The sequence below is a fragment of the Poecilia latipinna genome, unplaced genomic scaffold (assembly GCF_001443285.1).
Source record: "Poecilia latipinna isolate Pla-1442-1.1 unplaced genomic scaffold, P_latipinna-1.0 Scaffold152, whole genome shotgun sequence".
In the NCBI taxonomy this organism is placed as follows: domain Eukaryota; kingdom Metazoa; phylum Chordata; class Actinopteri; order Cyprinodontiformes; family Poeciliidae; genus Poecilia; species Poecilia latipinna.
Window position 1 is genome coordinate 503,123 of NW_015112768.1, and position 13,738 is coordinate 516,860.

Sequence of the window (13,738 nt, forward strand, 5' to 3'; positions counted from 1 at the left end):
TCCAGACGAACAGGGGGTGGGGGGAGGGATCAACTTTTTGGGGGGCAAAATGAATCGTAGCTGAACACAGACAACACCAGTAGCCTACAGGCTACTTGTTAACAAGCTTAAGGTGCTGTATTGATATTAGCTAGTCATCTTTTAGCTAACATTACCTGCATCCAACAGCTTTACTCAACTCAGTCGGTTAGTTTGGAGGGAAAAACTGTGAAAAGTTCTTTGCGTTTTGCTGGTTTGCTGCCGTGATTCTAACACAGCTGTAGCTCCGCCCAGCAGCAGCAGGTCTCCTTCACAGGTGGAAACCCAGCGCGAGGGTCGTAGCGTTCATGTTGCGTTTAAAGGCGGCTCGGAAAAACAGGTTACAACATGTTAACAACTGATTAAACAGTTTTAACTGCTGATAAAAGTGACAGAGGACACAGATATGGGAAGTGTGGAAGCCTCTACTGTATCAAATTGACAGAGGAATAACAGAGAGTTGGCCATTCTAAGGTAAAAACCCAGCGCATACAGCGTTCATGTTTTTTTTCATCCAGACGGCTTCCTGCGCTCCCCCTGCAATAGCACGGCGCCCTCACTAGGGGGCGCGCTCCACAGTTTGGGAACCTCTGCCTTAACTACAGATTTAAGCCAGACAAACACTCCAATTAATGAGATTAAAAAGGCAACACTTTTTTTTTTAAAGCACAAGAAATTAGCATGTTTTGGGATGTTTTGTCACTTCTCCCTGTTCCCATGACATCAACTGAGGAAGCAGCTGCTGAACACTGGTTTCACATAGACTCCACGCAGCTGAAGCCAGGGACAACGAGCATGTTTGAATATAAAAACAGAAGAAAACCTGAAAGTTTCACTTCATGATTGTCCCATTATTAGCAAGGCTAAGCCTACTTTCTGCAGCTACGCAGTAAAACACTATTATTAGAAGTTGCCATGTTCCAGAACATCTCCAGAACATTCAGTATTGCTAAGACATGTGACAACTATGGTTTCTTGAATGGTTTTTCTCCCAAGAGGCCAACATCCCAGGATTTTTTTTTTTTTTGTCTACCATTTCTGGAGTGTATTTACACAGTGGGCTCTAAAACCAGTCTGTTTACATGGAGTAAACCCCCTTGTGCTGAGTGGCAGATCTTCCTTCTGTGTTGATCTAGGAACAGATTTCCTCCCTCCATAACAGCAGAATGTGAATGAAATCCCTGCCATCCCACCACGATGCTCCACTTTTAGTTCAGAATCAAACAAAGCAACATTCCAAGTGTGCTGATGATGAAGAAATAACATTATAGCATGGCGTAAAGCTCAAAAAAGTTGATTTTTACATGACACTGCCTATTTGAGAGTGTACATTTCACAAACCCACACACACACACACACAAAAAAAAAAAAAAAAAAAAATACCTGTTGCACCTCGGCTGCAGTGCTCCGAAACAACTCGATATACCGCTTCCCCAGAATCTGTTTGTGCTTCTTCAGAGCGTTCTGAGCATATTCCTCGCAGGAGAAAAGCACGAAGGCATCACCAGTGGGCCGTCCGTCGGGGTACTTGACAAAGAGGAGCCCCTCTGCGCCGTCCGTGACGGGACTCTCAGGACCGAGGAAGGACAGCACCTCCTGTGTCGTCGCCGTGAACGGCAGCCCGCGCATTCGTATGATCACCTGGTTCTCTTTAGACAGGAACTGGGCCACCTCATTGGACGTCCCTAAAGTAACAGAGAAGATACATGAATTATAGTGCAGATACTTATTAAAAATGTACCTTTTTATGTTAATGTTGCCAATTTGCTTTGACAGGCACAACATTTTTAGCGACCTGCTAGGATTCAACTTATCTTTTACAGCAAAATGTATATGCCGTTTTTTTTTTTTATGAACTCCAATATAAATGTAGTATCAAGGACAAATATAATACCCCAACATGTTTGTCATAAATATACATAATTAAATAAATGTTTAAATTAAGAAAAACAACAAAAAGTTGCTAATTAGGTTTTGTATGCCATTGTTTCTCTTGTTTATTCTAGTCTATGTTTAGCTTTTATAATTTTTTTAGGTTTTTTGAGCTCTACAAGTTAACAGAAATTTAATTTAGCTTTATTATGTACTTTGAAAGAACTATAAAAACTACTTTTACGATGGTTATAATTATTGTAGATCTTTACTGCCTACAAAGTATATTTTTCCTTTAACCAACAACAAAAAATCCCCATTCTTAACAACAAGGGGCAACCTGAGATTCCACTGAGAGTAACAAACAAATTAACAACAACAGACATAAGCCTCTTGCTGCACGGACCCATTCAGCACACACTGGTACCACAATGAAACTGTTGTAAATCAGCACCAATTCACTCAAATACACAGATTTTTCACTTAACAATTCACGAAAAGTTCATTTTATTCCCATTTTTTTAAACATAATGTTCATTTATATACTTTCAGTGGCGTTGTGAACTCTGTAGCAAAATTAAATGTCGTCTAGTGCAACAGCAAACCAGTGGTTAAGATGTAAAGTGGTGTTTAGTTACAAGGAAACTGGCAGCTGTCCATAAAAGCGTGCAGCAAGCTGAACCACTTCAGATCCATCACACTGCTTTATTCACTGACCCTCATCAGTGGGTGCATTTGGGTGGCAATTTATTTTCTTTAAATCATGTTCCTCTTTACTTTGATTCGGTGGAAAAAAATTTATTTTAGGCAAAAATAAAAAAATAAACTGACCACTCAACCAAAGATTACAATGTTTAAACTTTTGACAAATGTAAGGTTTGTGTATCAAAAGAAAATAAACCCATGTTGTAAGTCGCACTACCAGCTGGAATATTGTTAAACAAGATCTACGCAACAAGAATTAAACTTTAAATTATCACTTAGTAGCACAAAAGGCTTGCACACTCTGATGCGACAAACCTATGATTCAACTTAAAGGTATTTCAGAAATCCTCTAACCAATAACATAAATTATTTACTTTTCAAGTTCTAAAAAAAAAGTTAGGAAATATTAAGGACCACATGCTGTTCTTTCATGTTTACAGGTTTCACTCAGCTTAAAAAAAAGGTATCCATGTTGTCTGATTTATTTGCTTAAAGTCTTGAGTGCTTTTGATCTGTATTGATCCTTACTCATCCGTATAAAGTCCAGGTCCTGACAAGCAGCCACTGTAAGCTATCTGCTGCTGAGAGCTAGTGTGCCTGTTATCTCTGTCGTGTATAATCGTTGGCTGCTGTTCAATGGTCAAGAGGCCCCAGGTTCTGCTTTTGTCTTTTCACACCCCGTTTGCAACAACAGAGAGTCTGTCCTTTCACCGTACAGCCGCCCTCTCTGCCTCTCGGGAGTCAAACTAGAGGCTGAATAGGTGAGCCGCTCAGAGCCCAGAATGACATTTCTCTGCAACTGGCCTCAGAGGGGTTGGTGATAGTGGGTATGGGGGTGCACCGCTCACAAAGTGCCTTTTATTAGATGGAGAGCGGCTGCCGGAGAATCACTGGATTGAAGCAAAAAAACAGGTAATCGGAGACGGAGCTCATACGCGCTAAAGAGCTGCAACTTTACACACACGTGTGCTTGGGGGGCTGAGGATAGGAAAGTATGAGAAACCACAAAATAAACTCTTATATAAACAAAACAAGTTTGACCAAATTTTTATAAAAATATGTGAAATGAGATGAAAGGAATTTAAAAAAAAAAAATCTGAAATCTGACCTCCAGCAATCTTGAGAAATTCCTCTCCCGTCGCTTTGTAGACCTGAACAATTTTAAGAAAAGAAAAGAAAAAAAAAAGACAAAAACAATATATCCATAAACTGCAAGTGCCAAGTCACATGACTGATAAATAACAATAAAACAACTGCTGGGGTATTTGAACTTATTCAGGGTTTTCACTGAATTTGTGTATTTTTGATTTACAGATTCAGACCGAAAGTTCCCACACTGAAGATACGGGATCAATACTCAGTGGAATGGATATTAAACAAGTAACTGGCAACTAAAACCTAAAGAAGCATAAGTTAGCAGGACTAACTTCAATGTATCTGCTGCCCATGTGATGTTTGTGGCGCTCCAGAGCCAGGTCTCTGTGCTCTGCGTTGATGAAGCGAACCAAGGCTTCCCCGTTCCTCCGGCCCTGAGCGTTCAGACAGAGGGCCACGCCGCCCCTGACACACACAAAACTGATATCTCAACAAACAGCTACACAACAAAAACCAAAAGGATCCTAAGCTTTCATTTTTTTTGCAGAGGATGGTACTTCAACATCTTTGTCATCATTGGAGATTTTGTAACTTCCACATATTAACCAATAACTATTGGGTCAATAAACATGTTTTTAGTCCAACATTGATTGATTTACTTTTTTACAGTGCTAAATCTACTCTGGATCAATCATCCTCAGTAAGTTAGAATATTTAATTGTTAAAGGTAATAACACTTTTATGTAAAATCTAACAGACTCTCTTTAGATGTAGTTTAAACACAAGTTTTTCCTATTTTTTTTCCCAAAGCTGCCATGCACACATCTCTGAATGATGACATCACAGAAACGATAAGGCAACTGATCAAAGTGCTTTTGGCATTTCCACTGACATTTTTCTGCATTTCTACTTCAAAGGGTGTTTACAGCTGCCACTGAACACCTGATAGTTGATAGTGGATTTCTATGTTGCAGTGAAAAACTGCTTTGTTTTTATTATCATTATATATATATATATATATATATATATATATATATATATTATATATATATATATATAAACACCACTGGATCATTGAATCATTGAAATATATTTTGTGGAAGCTCTGACAAAAATAAATCCATCAGCTCCTCTTTTGTCACCATTCCAGTTTTAGTAACATGAATTTAAATGATTTATTCATTGTAACAGAGGTGTAAGAAGAAAAGCAGTGAAGTTGAACATACTTGGCAATATTGAGTCCCTTAAAGAAACGAGCGATATCCTGGTCTGATGATTGCCACGGAAGGCCCCTTGCTCTGATCACCGTCTCGCTGTCCACCGGCTCCGTCTTACTGCTGCAGGAAAGAAAAAAAAAAAAAAAAAGGAAAAAAAAGACATTTGAGAAACTTGAGCAACACAACTAAGAGCTGATATTCTTGGTGCTTTTGCACATGACTGAGATTTCTCCCCAGTCTTGTTCAGTTTGAACTAAATTGCCCACAGGCGGCAGAAACGGGGCCCTCTCACAGTAAGTGCCGAACACAGTGACGCTCTTTTGGTTAAATGTCAGAGGGTTGAAGTGATAGCTCTTGGCTGCCCGAGAAGAGCAGGATCTACTGCTTAGCTACTGAATATCCAGCTAAGCACTTGATGGCAAAGTTGGACTGCTCTAATGACACACTTGTGTTTTCCTTGTTGCTGTAATTAATGCTCTCAGACCAAGGTTTGAGATTTGAACACGATTGGGGAGTTTGGAGGCGAGGGGTTGCTGGTCTTTAAGCAACGGTGCACTTGAAAAATGTGAAATATATGCATAATTGAGAAACGCAAAAGGTTTACTTACCATGTGCCAGAGTCAAACTTGGAATTCACAGTTTCAGCACAGTAGAATTTATGATCTAGGGGGGAAAATATATATTTAATGCACTAAACAAGCTGAGAATAAGGTCCTATTTGGCTGAGAATAAGACAAAGTCTTGATAGCACACATCGGGTTATAGTTTGAATTATCTCTGTATAGTAACACATCTAACATCTTTCTTCAGTTCATTCTGTCCTAAGCTGAGTTATTCCTTCCTTTTACAGATAATGCTACAGCCAGCTATTTTAAGGCTCTAATATTACTGCATTGTGGACTTATTCTGTGTACCAACACTGGTAGTTACTTACTGTATGGCTCATCCAGGATGCAAAGCGTCAGCTGCACCATGCTGTTCGCCTCTCTCACACCTATCGTCTCCTCTGACTCCGCAGGGAGACCAACATCTGTGCCCGCTGTTAAGGCCGTCACCTTTCAGATGGTTTTAAAATCATGTTCTTTAGCCCCAGGTGTTACACTTTGATCTTTAGGTTAACAGTAAACATTTCAAACAGTGCAATATTTTTGTTCTGTATGCTGTTTTTTTTTTTATCCCCAAAATGGAAAAGAGAACAAAGGATACAATCCAACATGGAGGAGAGTGTGAGCTTCGGCACAGAGCTGGCATTTGGGCAGCATTTGAGAAACTCTTTCCGCAGGTCCACAAACGAAAAGAAACACTCCGGCAGTACAAGATTCTGGACAGAGAATAAAAAGTTAAAAGAAGAATAACCAAAGACATGTAATAAGTACTTACTTCAAGCAGAACCATAAACCATTTTCTAAATACAGTATATGACTTTATAGGATTAAAACCCCTTAACCCTCATCCTCAATACAATGGAGGTTAAGGAGGTTAAGGGATTAAAATAATGTCCTCTTAAATAAACACACACAAAAATAAGACCTAGACAGATTTTCTTCTAACTTTACCTTTTTGGAGGCTTCTGGATGGAGGGCCTGTCGAATGACGTGAGGACCGTTCACCAACAGCGTGTACGAACTTCTGCCGAGGCGTTTTACTTCTGATGACACAGACTGCTGGATCTACATGGGAAGACATAGAAAGGACAAACAAGTGTGGGTTACTTTCTATTTATTACATAGGAAACCATTAATTAACATGCTTAGCTGAAACACCAAAATATATGAAATAAAAAAGAGGCGTCCCATTTTCTTAACACAGATTTGCAGTAAATGTTTCAGATTTTTAAAATCTGTCAAGAGTTTAAACCAAAAAGGGAAATTGGGATTTAAAATGCACATAAGTGAATGTGTTTACGTGCTTGTCATTTCATTTTTTTTGTTTTTTTTTTGTTTTTGTTTTTCGTCTCTCGTCAGGAAAGAGGCATGTCTAACAGGTTTCAGTGTGTGCAGCGAGAGGGGAGGGAGGGAATGATCACACCACTAATCATTAGGATCACAGATTCTCTTTACACAACCTTCAGCCGTTGTCATGAGGGGAAAAAAAACAAAAGCAAGTCTAACCGGCTCTGATGGCGACAGGCCTGAATACCAGCACACAATCATGTTTATTTATAACACAGAGCTGTGTCAGTCTGTTGTCAAGTCAGTAAGAGAGGTCAAATCTTCAGTAGACAAAAGTTTTTACTTTATGTAGTTCTTGGGTTTATCAAAAGTGGCGACTCAAATCAATCCCGCTTGTCTTACTAAAATGTGCTAGTAATAATTTTAGAGACTTGAGATTTCAGAGAGTCTACATCACTGATTCATAGACAAATATCAGGAACAAAAGTCATGGCATAGTCTTCTAAAATCTTTCTGGAGTTTCATGCTTTATGACGCAACAAGCTGAAGATCAGCTACTGCATATGTTGGGCGATTTGTGTCTAACACAGTGCCGTGTGAAGAAGCATTTCGACCATCTGGATGTGGAACCACCTTCAACTCAGCGGCTGACTGGTTCACACGGCCCCTGGCGATCTATGAGAGGTTTTTAGGCAGTGGGAGAGTATTACAGGTCCATGTTGGGGCATGCTTCATAACATGTCTGATTAAAACCCCTCGACAGCTTCAAGTACCAACTAACAAGACCAAAACAGGCTGTAGGGTTAAAACGGCTGGACAGAAACTCTCAAAAAGCAGACAAGGTCAGACTGCTTGTCTACTTACAGCGACCCCTTTAAACATTTGGCATAGTGGCAGGATTTCAAGGTATGTCAAGGTTTAGAAAAACAAAAGTTATACTTTCAAAAGCCTTAAAATTTTCCCTGAAAGTGCTAGGCGGCAGTTTTCTACAGGTGCGTGGAACATAAAGTAGTGCAATGCTCTACTTGTTTCTACACACTGCAGGTCTGCTGGTTAAAAGAGGGTCCCCTCAATGCTCCCTTGCTAAAATTCAGCTGTTTGGAAATATTTCCAGTCAAGAAAAACTCTCAGTGTGGAGACTAAAAGATTGACAAGTATCACTCTTAATGAAGTAACAGCCTCTTTAAAACTAGACCTGGGAAGCTGCAAGCAGAATTTATGTTCAGCTTATATGTAGTTTTTAAACTTGTCTCATTGTTTAAAAAGTCCAACAGGGAATAATATATATTTGTAAAGACTTTAGCACTTTAAAACCACTATTAAATTCAGCAGGTGTTCAGGTCAAAAGTAATCTTTAGCTTATGCATAAAATCTAAATACATTTATAGATAAAATCTTTAGAGTTGATATAATGGAGGTCATAATTAAAATATGCAAATGTTATCAAGATGACATATATGATGTTACAATAAAGACAGTACTGTAAACAGTGGCCAGAATTAGATAAATACCAAAATTGGTAAAATACTAAAGCATCAGGATCAATGTGAAACAGACTTTCTGTGAACGTTTTTATTGGTCTCCCAATAAAATGGAAGATAAGCAGTTCAAACAGAAAGACTGACTATTATTTGCAAAGCATAGACAACAACAAAAAAATGTATACAAGTTCAACCCAACTCTTTTAATTTCCTTGATTTCTGTTTAGATAAAATGTTAAGGAGATGATGTCAAAAAAGGTAATTTGTCCTCATATATAAGGTCAAACGTTCATCTTAATTTCTGAGGTTTTTATTGTCCAAACAGTAAACACAAAGAGAAAACACCAAGCAAACCATGAGACGGAAGTTTCTTAGATTAACTAAGCTGCACATTTTAAGTTTGGCAAAGCTGAACGATTTCTTATTTACAGTGATAACAAGCGTGAGCTCCGCTCATACCTGAGCATACAGCCCCGCCTCAGACCATTACTAAAGCCGGATTACTGAGAGAAGCAAATGCTAAAGAAAAGGTGGAGACACACCCTCCACTCTTCTCTTCAACTTTAACAAAGAACACAAAGTAAATATGCTCAACATCATACAAATCCCTCACTGATAACCAGTGCAAACCAAACCAATAAACTGACCACATAACTCATTTCACTGTCTCGATACTTTCACTGCACGTCATTGATTGCACATTGAATATGAAAAAGTCTTGTTTAAGTCAAAAATCCAACACTCCCTTCTACAAAAATGCACCAACAGTTAAGCAGAATAGCGCAATCCCTCTCTGAAGGGCAATTCCAAAGATGAGGGGGAGGAAGTGGCCTTTGCACATGGTTCTATCAGTTTACTCTCCACTGAGGCTGGTCTGCTTGCATGCAGAGGTGAGGTAAGATGGAGGTGGCTGGAAAAAAAAAAAAAACTCCGATAAGAGAAGCAGGGAGTGTCCTGACAAGCCATGTGGGCAACTGTTTAAACACACACTTGCACCAGAGAAGCTACTGACACAAAGACTGCTCGAGACTGGGTCAAAATCAAAGCAGAAATGTGTTGCCTATAATCATATCATAATTATTTGATTTAAAAATGGGTGATAAATATGAAAAATCCAGTCAGTCAATATGTATGTTGTTGTCCAATGTCTTTAATCTCTGAAATCATGAATTTAATTTGGACTCTACATGTAAAAGGCAGTGTTGTTTTGGTGTCAGAAATCTTTACAGCACAGAATCTCTTCCAAGTACCTGCTATATGCCGTGCCATAATACCAGCCAAAAAAGAAAAAAATATATATATATCATGCCAACGTCATCTGTGATTAAGATCCAAAACAGTTGAATCTGAAGTGAGCTCTGAAACCCAACGTTTCATAACAATGTCTCCAAAATCTAAGATAATGTGCAATCAGCACGCTGCAACATGTTGACGTCTGACTGAAAACCCAGCCTGTCAAGTCAGCAATGGTTCAGCTCAGTTTAGTTTTTTGTTTGCAGCAACTAAAAAAAACTTGGCTTTTCTTTGCTCAGAGTAGACAACAAAAGCTGAAGTCTTTCAGTTGGAAATAAAGTTAATTGAATCAAAAGATGTCGCAATGACATTTTAGATAAATATATGATCCTTGTTGAATCATCAGTGGTGTGATCAGCAGGAAAGCCTGAATCAAACAGATACAGAATTATAAAATTATCCCCCTTTATGCATCAAAGCATATGTCCCTGCCCTTTATCCGTTTGATTCAACGTTAAAACATTTCGTCAACATATATGCTGTTTTATGCGATTAGGAGTTTAAGATGCATTGATCTGAGCCAATCAAGTGGGAAATTTCAATCTTTGCTTTTCTACTTAAAATGGATACTATTCACACAAAATTGGAATATTGTGTGCTAACTTGGGTTAGCAAAAACCCAAGTGATCAATCACACCAGTCTTCACTACATTAATAAATCGTTCACCTAACAGATGCCCTTGGGCCTTTGACCACACACCTCAATATAAGAAGCCAGCTAAAAGTGAGGAAATAGCTTTTTATATTAATGAACTTGTAGACAAATGAAACCATATTCAAAACATCTGCTCCAGACCTCTATGCAGAACTTTCAAATACCAGGAAAAAACTGTCATTTTCTTCCCTTCCTTAAATAAACAAAGTAATCTCAGAATGACCTACAGGGAAGGAAAGTAGCCAGTCACACACAGGTATGAAAAGGACAAACTGAGTGCTTGGGTTAATATTTGAAGGTTCAGCACACAGTCTCACCCAAATGAGATAAAGCCTTACTCAGTCTGTAATCATGACATAATTTCACCCACTTTGATAAAAAAAAAAAAAAAAAAGCATTGTCTTTTATAAATTGCATCAGCAGTACAACTGAGGAAAAATGGATTGCCCAAAGCTGGTTTGGTAGAGAATAGAGCAAGGCATAGACACAATAATATGTCTAAGAGTGACAAATATCTCCTTAGTCCAAACAAGCAATCCTAACGTTTAGCAACATTTCCAATTATGTAAAGACACGCCCCTAGCAGAGATGACCACAAAAACAAAAACATTTCTTGCAAGAATGACTTAATGAAGTGCTGCAGGAATAGATTTGCACACTTCACACCCACTGTGGTAATAAGTTTGCAACACTAAAGAGGAATCAGGACTAGGGTGCTGACACACCCTGTTATAAGGCAGAGTTGCTGAAGCAGCAAGTTGTTTTAAAAGCTGGGCTCCATTAGGAAACATCCCACAGCATTGAGTCATTTGAATCTTCTTTTAAAACAGGTCAGTTTAAGCCTACAATTGATAGTCTACCAATTTCGTTGTGAAATCAATATTTTATAAAACAAAGCATGGCCTTTCTATTTGAGCTTTTTCCAGTCTAACCATGGTGCAGTTACAGAAACGGCAGCCTAAACTAGGTAAGTCAACACAACAAAACAAGACGTAATAGCAAGGTGCCCCTCATGTCCTGCAGCCTAAAACTGAGGTGCAGTCCCAGGTAAACACGTCGTCTTCCAGATGTCTGCTGTGTGCATTAGACCAAGGCAAGACCAGACCTGTGACTCCAACTTATCTCCTCACACCCCAGGCTCTGCCCATCCCTCCTGAGCTTCAAGCTGTCAGCGCAGTTTAACTGTCATGGCCAATGACAACTCACGCAGGTGGAGGACCATTTTTCTGAGAGTCAATGCTGGAAATCTGACACTCCTTACATTAGCTTACAGCTTAGTACCCAAGTCAGGCTTGTTCTGTCACATCTTGCTCTGGGCAAAATATGTCAGAGGAACGTTTTGGGTTTATTAACCGGCAGACTTTCTCATGCTCTCATAGGCCGTTTGAAAAGTTGCTGCGGTTTTCCTTTTGAATAGTGTTGGGTAGGTTACTAATATGAAGGGTTTAAATCATTACGACTTAAAAGCAGCATAATTTTCTCAAAATGCAAGAAAAACCGCTGGAGTGACTGGAGTGTTACCTGGGCATTTGTATTTAATAAAAAAAAACTGTAGAATCTTGTTATATGTTTTTGCTTTAAATTATTTTGTAACTACTGTAATATCATGATGAGATAGTAAAAATTATAATTAATAAAGAATATAATAGAAAGTATGTTACCATCAGTGAGCTTTTGCCACCATTTGGGTTCTAATCACTTCATCAATGGTTATTATACAACTGTTGTGGGTTGGATTATCAGGTATTTCAGTTGACAAAATAGACAACCCTGACAAAATGAAACAAACCCATTCCTGTGAGCAGTGTATCTGAGGGAGGCCAGGGTGAATTTTACAGATTTCCTGACATGATTTATATATCAGAGATCAGCTCAGAGATCATTATTTGGCAAATTTCAAATGAGTTAACTGGGCCAAAGGGGAAGCATGAAAATAACAGGATATAATGTATAGTTTTCAAATGTAATTACAATAAACTAAGACAATTTGAACATTGTTATTACCCATGTCCATAATTTGTGAAAATTAAGCAATGCTTTAGATAGATAGGTGTAGTATCTATCTACAGCTTAGGTTTTATGTACCATATATTAACTTAACATCCCAACATTTACCAAAGGACATCAGGTTAGTTGCACCGGACATGGCAAAAACATAAAATATTGTTTCCCATTCTCACATTTTTCAGGTATATCACCTCCATTTTAAGCAAGTTTTCTTGGTTAGTCGAACAGGTATCAGTAAAGTGCTTTGATGTAATGGTAATGAAAACATATTATTTGGAAAAACTGTTACAACTTGCTTTGCTCTGACCAACTTGGCTTCAGCGAAGTTAAAGCAAGAGAAATCAGGGAGTTTTCACTTTTACCTTCTACATTCAGTTAAGTTTCCACAAAAACAGTCCAACAAGAACAAGTAGCTGTGTTTGATTCATTTCTTATACACTTGTAAGCAAATGCCAAGTTTTCAGCACTGTCAACAAAACTGTTGGGATTCACCCTTTAGATGGAATCTGATCCTGATCCAATTCATTTAAAAGCCTCATTTTGGCATGACAATAAACTGAGGTTCCTGTCAACAATTTCTGACATAAATAAAATCCATTCTTTGAGTTCTCTCTTTCAATCTCCATTATTCCCCTCGACCAGAGCCAATATACAGCTTTGTAGTGGAGCTGGCAAGTAGCTGTCAAGTGCCAAGAAAATGTACTGTGATGTTAACCTTGACCACTCCCAATAGGAGGAAAAGGGTGATGCTGCTTTAGGTTCCACACCATTACCGTCTGTGTTTTTTGAGACCATAAATATTTCCAAACTGGCACATTTGTTCTACCTGTAGCCCTGTTGGAAGCATAATAGAGGCCAGCTGACTGACAAAACACAGCAAAGTATGGGACAGAGTCTGAATCACAATAATTTTAATGAAACCTGTTTGACTCACCTGTTCCAGAACTTTGTCCAGGGGCTCAGCATCAACGATGTCCTCCAACGTCAACCCAGTCTCTTCTTTGCACTGATCTGTCAGCTCCAAAGTGTCTGGCTTGACAAAACATTTATGAAGCTTCCCAACCTGCGAAAGGAGTTTAGGGGTTTCATGGAGCAGAACACACAAAACAGCAGCAAAAAGCCAAATTATGGCAAAAGCCCATCACATCATACAGGAAGTGAACTCTTTTCAAAAAAGGTCAAACAATTGACAATGTAGTTGCAGAAGCAGTTAATTGTCAATTAAGTCGAGAAGCTTACATGCTAAACCAAAAAGGTGTGTTTTCTCCAGTACGTGAAATCCCACCTTTGACAAGTAGGAAACAAAAATTTGGTCACCTGTTAAAAGGTGAGCTTGTAGCGTTAGCATTATGGGAGCCCCAGATAGCACTGCAGGCGGTAACAGAAAGCACACCGTGTTGATTTAAAATGACAAACTGTTCAACTACAAAGTGGACACTGCGCCACAAACACTCTGAGCTACACACACAAGAAACCATACAACTGACGAACGAGGTGGGGGGG

The 13,738-nt window shown here is 38.8% G+C and overlaps 1 protein-coding gene across 5 annotated transcripts in view; it reads right to left on the reverse strand.

The window, feature by feature from the left end:
* Positions 1–13,738, reverse strand: part of esrp2 (epithelial splicing regulatory protein 2) — a 30,979-nt gene that overhangs the window by 13,570 nt on the left and 3,671 nt on the right. For all 5 annotated transcript variants that reach the window (XM_015029402.1, XM_015029406.1, XM_015029403.1 and 2 more), the window contains 9 exons: positions 13,170–13,298; positions 6,464–6,577; positions 6,114–6,228; positions 5,842–5,937; positions 5,516–5,570; positions 4,917–5,027; positions 4,023–4,155; positions 3,704–3,746; positions 1,402–1,703 (listed from right to left, as the gene is read on the reverse strand). In XM_015029402.1, coding sequence (XP_014884888.1) covers positions 1,402–1,703; positions 3,704–3,746; positions 4,023–4,155; positions 4,917–5,027; positions 5,516–5,570; positions 5,842–5,937; positions 6,114–6,228; positions 6,464–6,577; positions 13,170–13,298 — 1,098 coding nt within the window. The remainder of the gene's footprint in view (positions 1–1,401; positions 1,704–3,703; positions 3,747–4,022; positions 4,156–4,916; positions 5,028–5,515; positions 5,571–5,841; positions 5,938–6,113; positions 6,229–6,463; positions 6,578–13,169; positions 13,299–13,738) is intronic.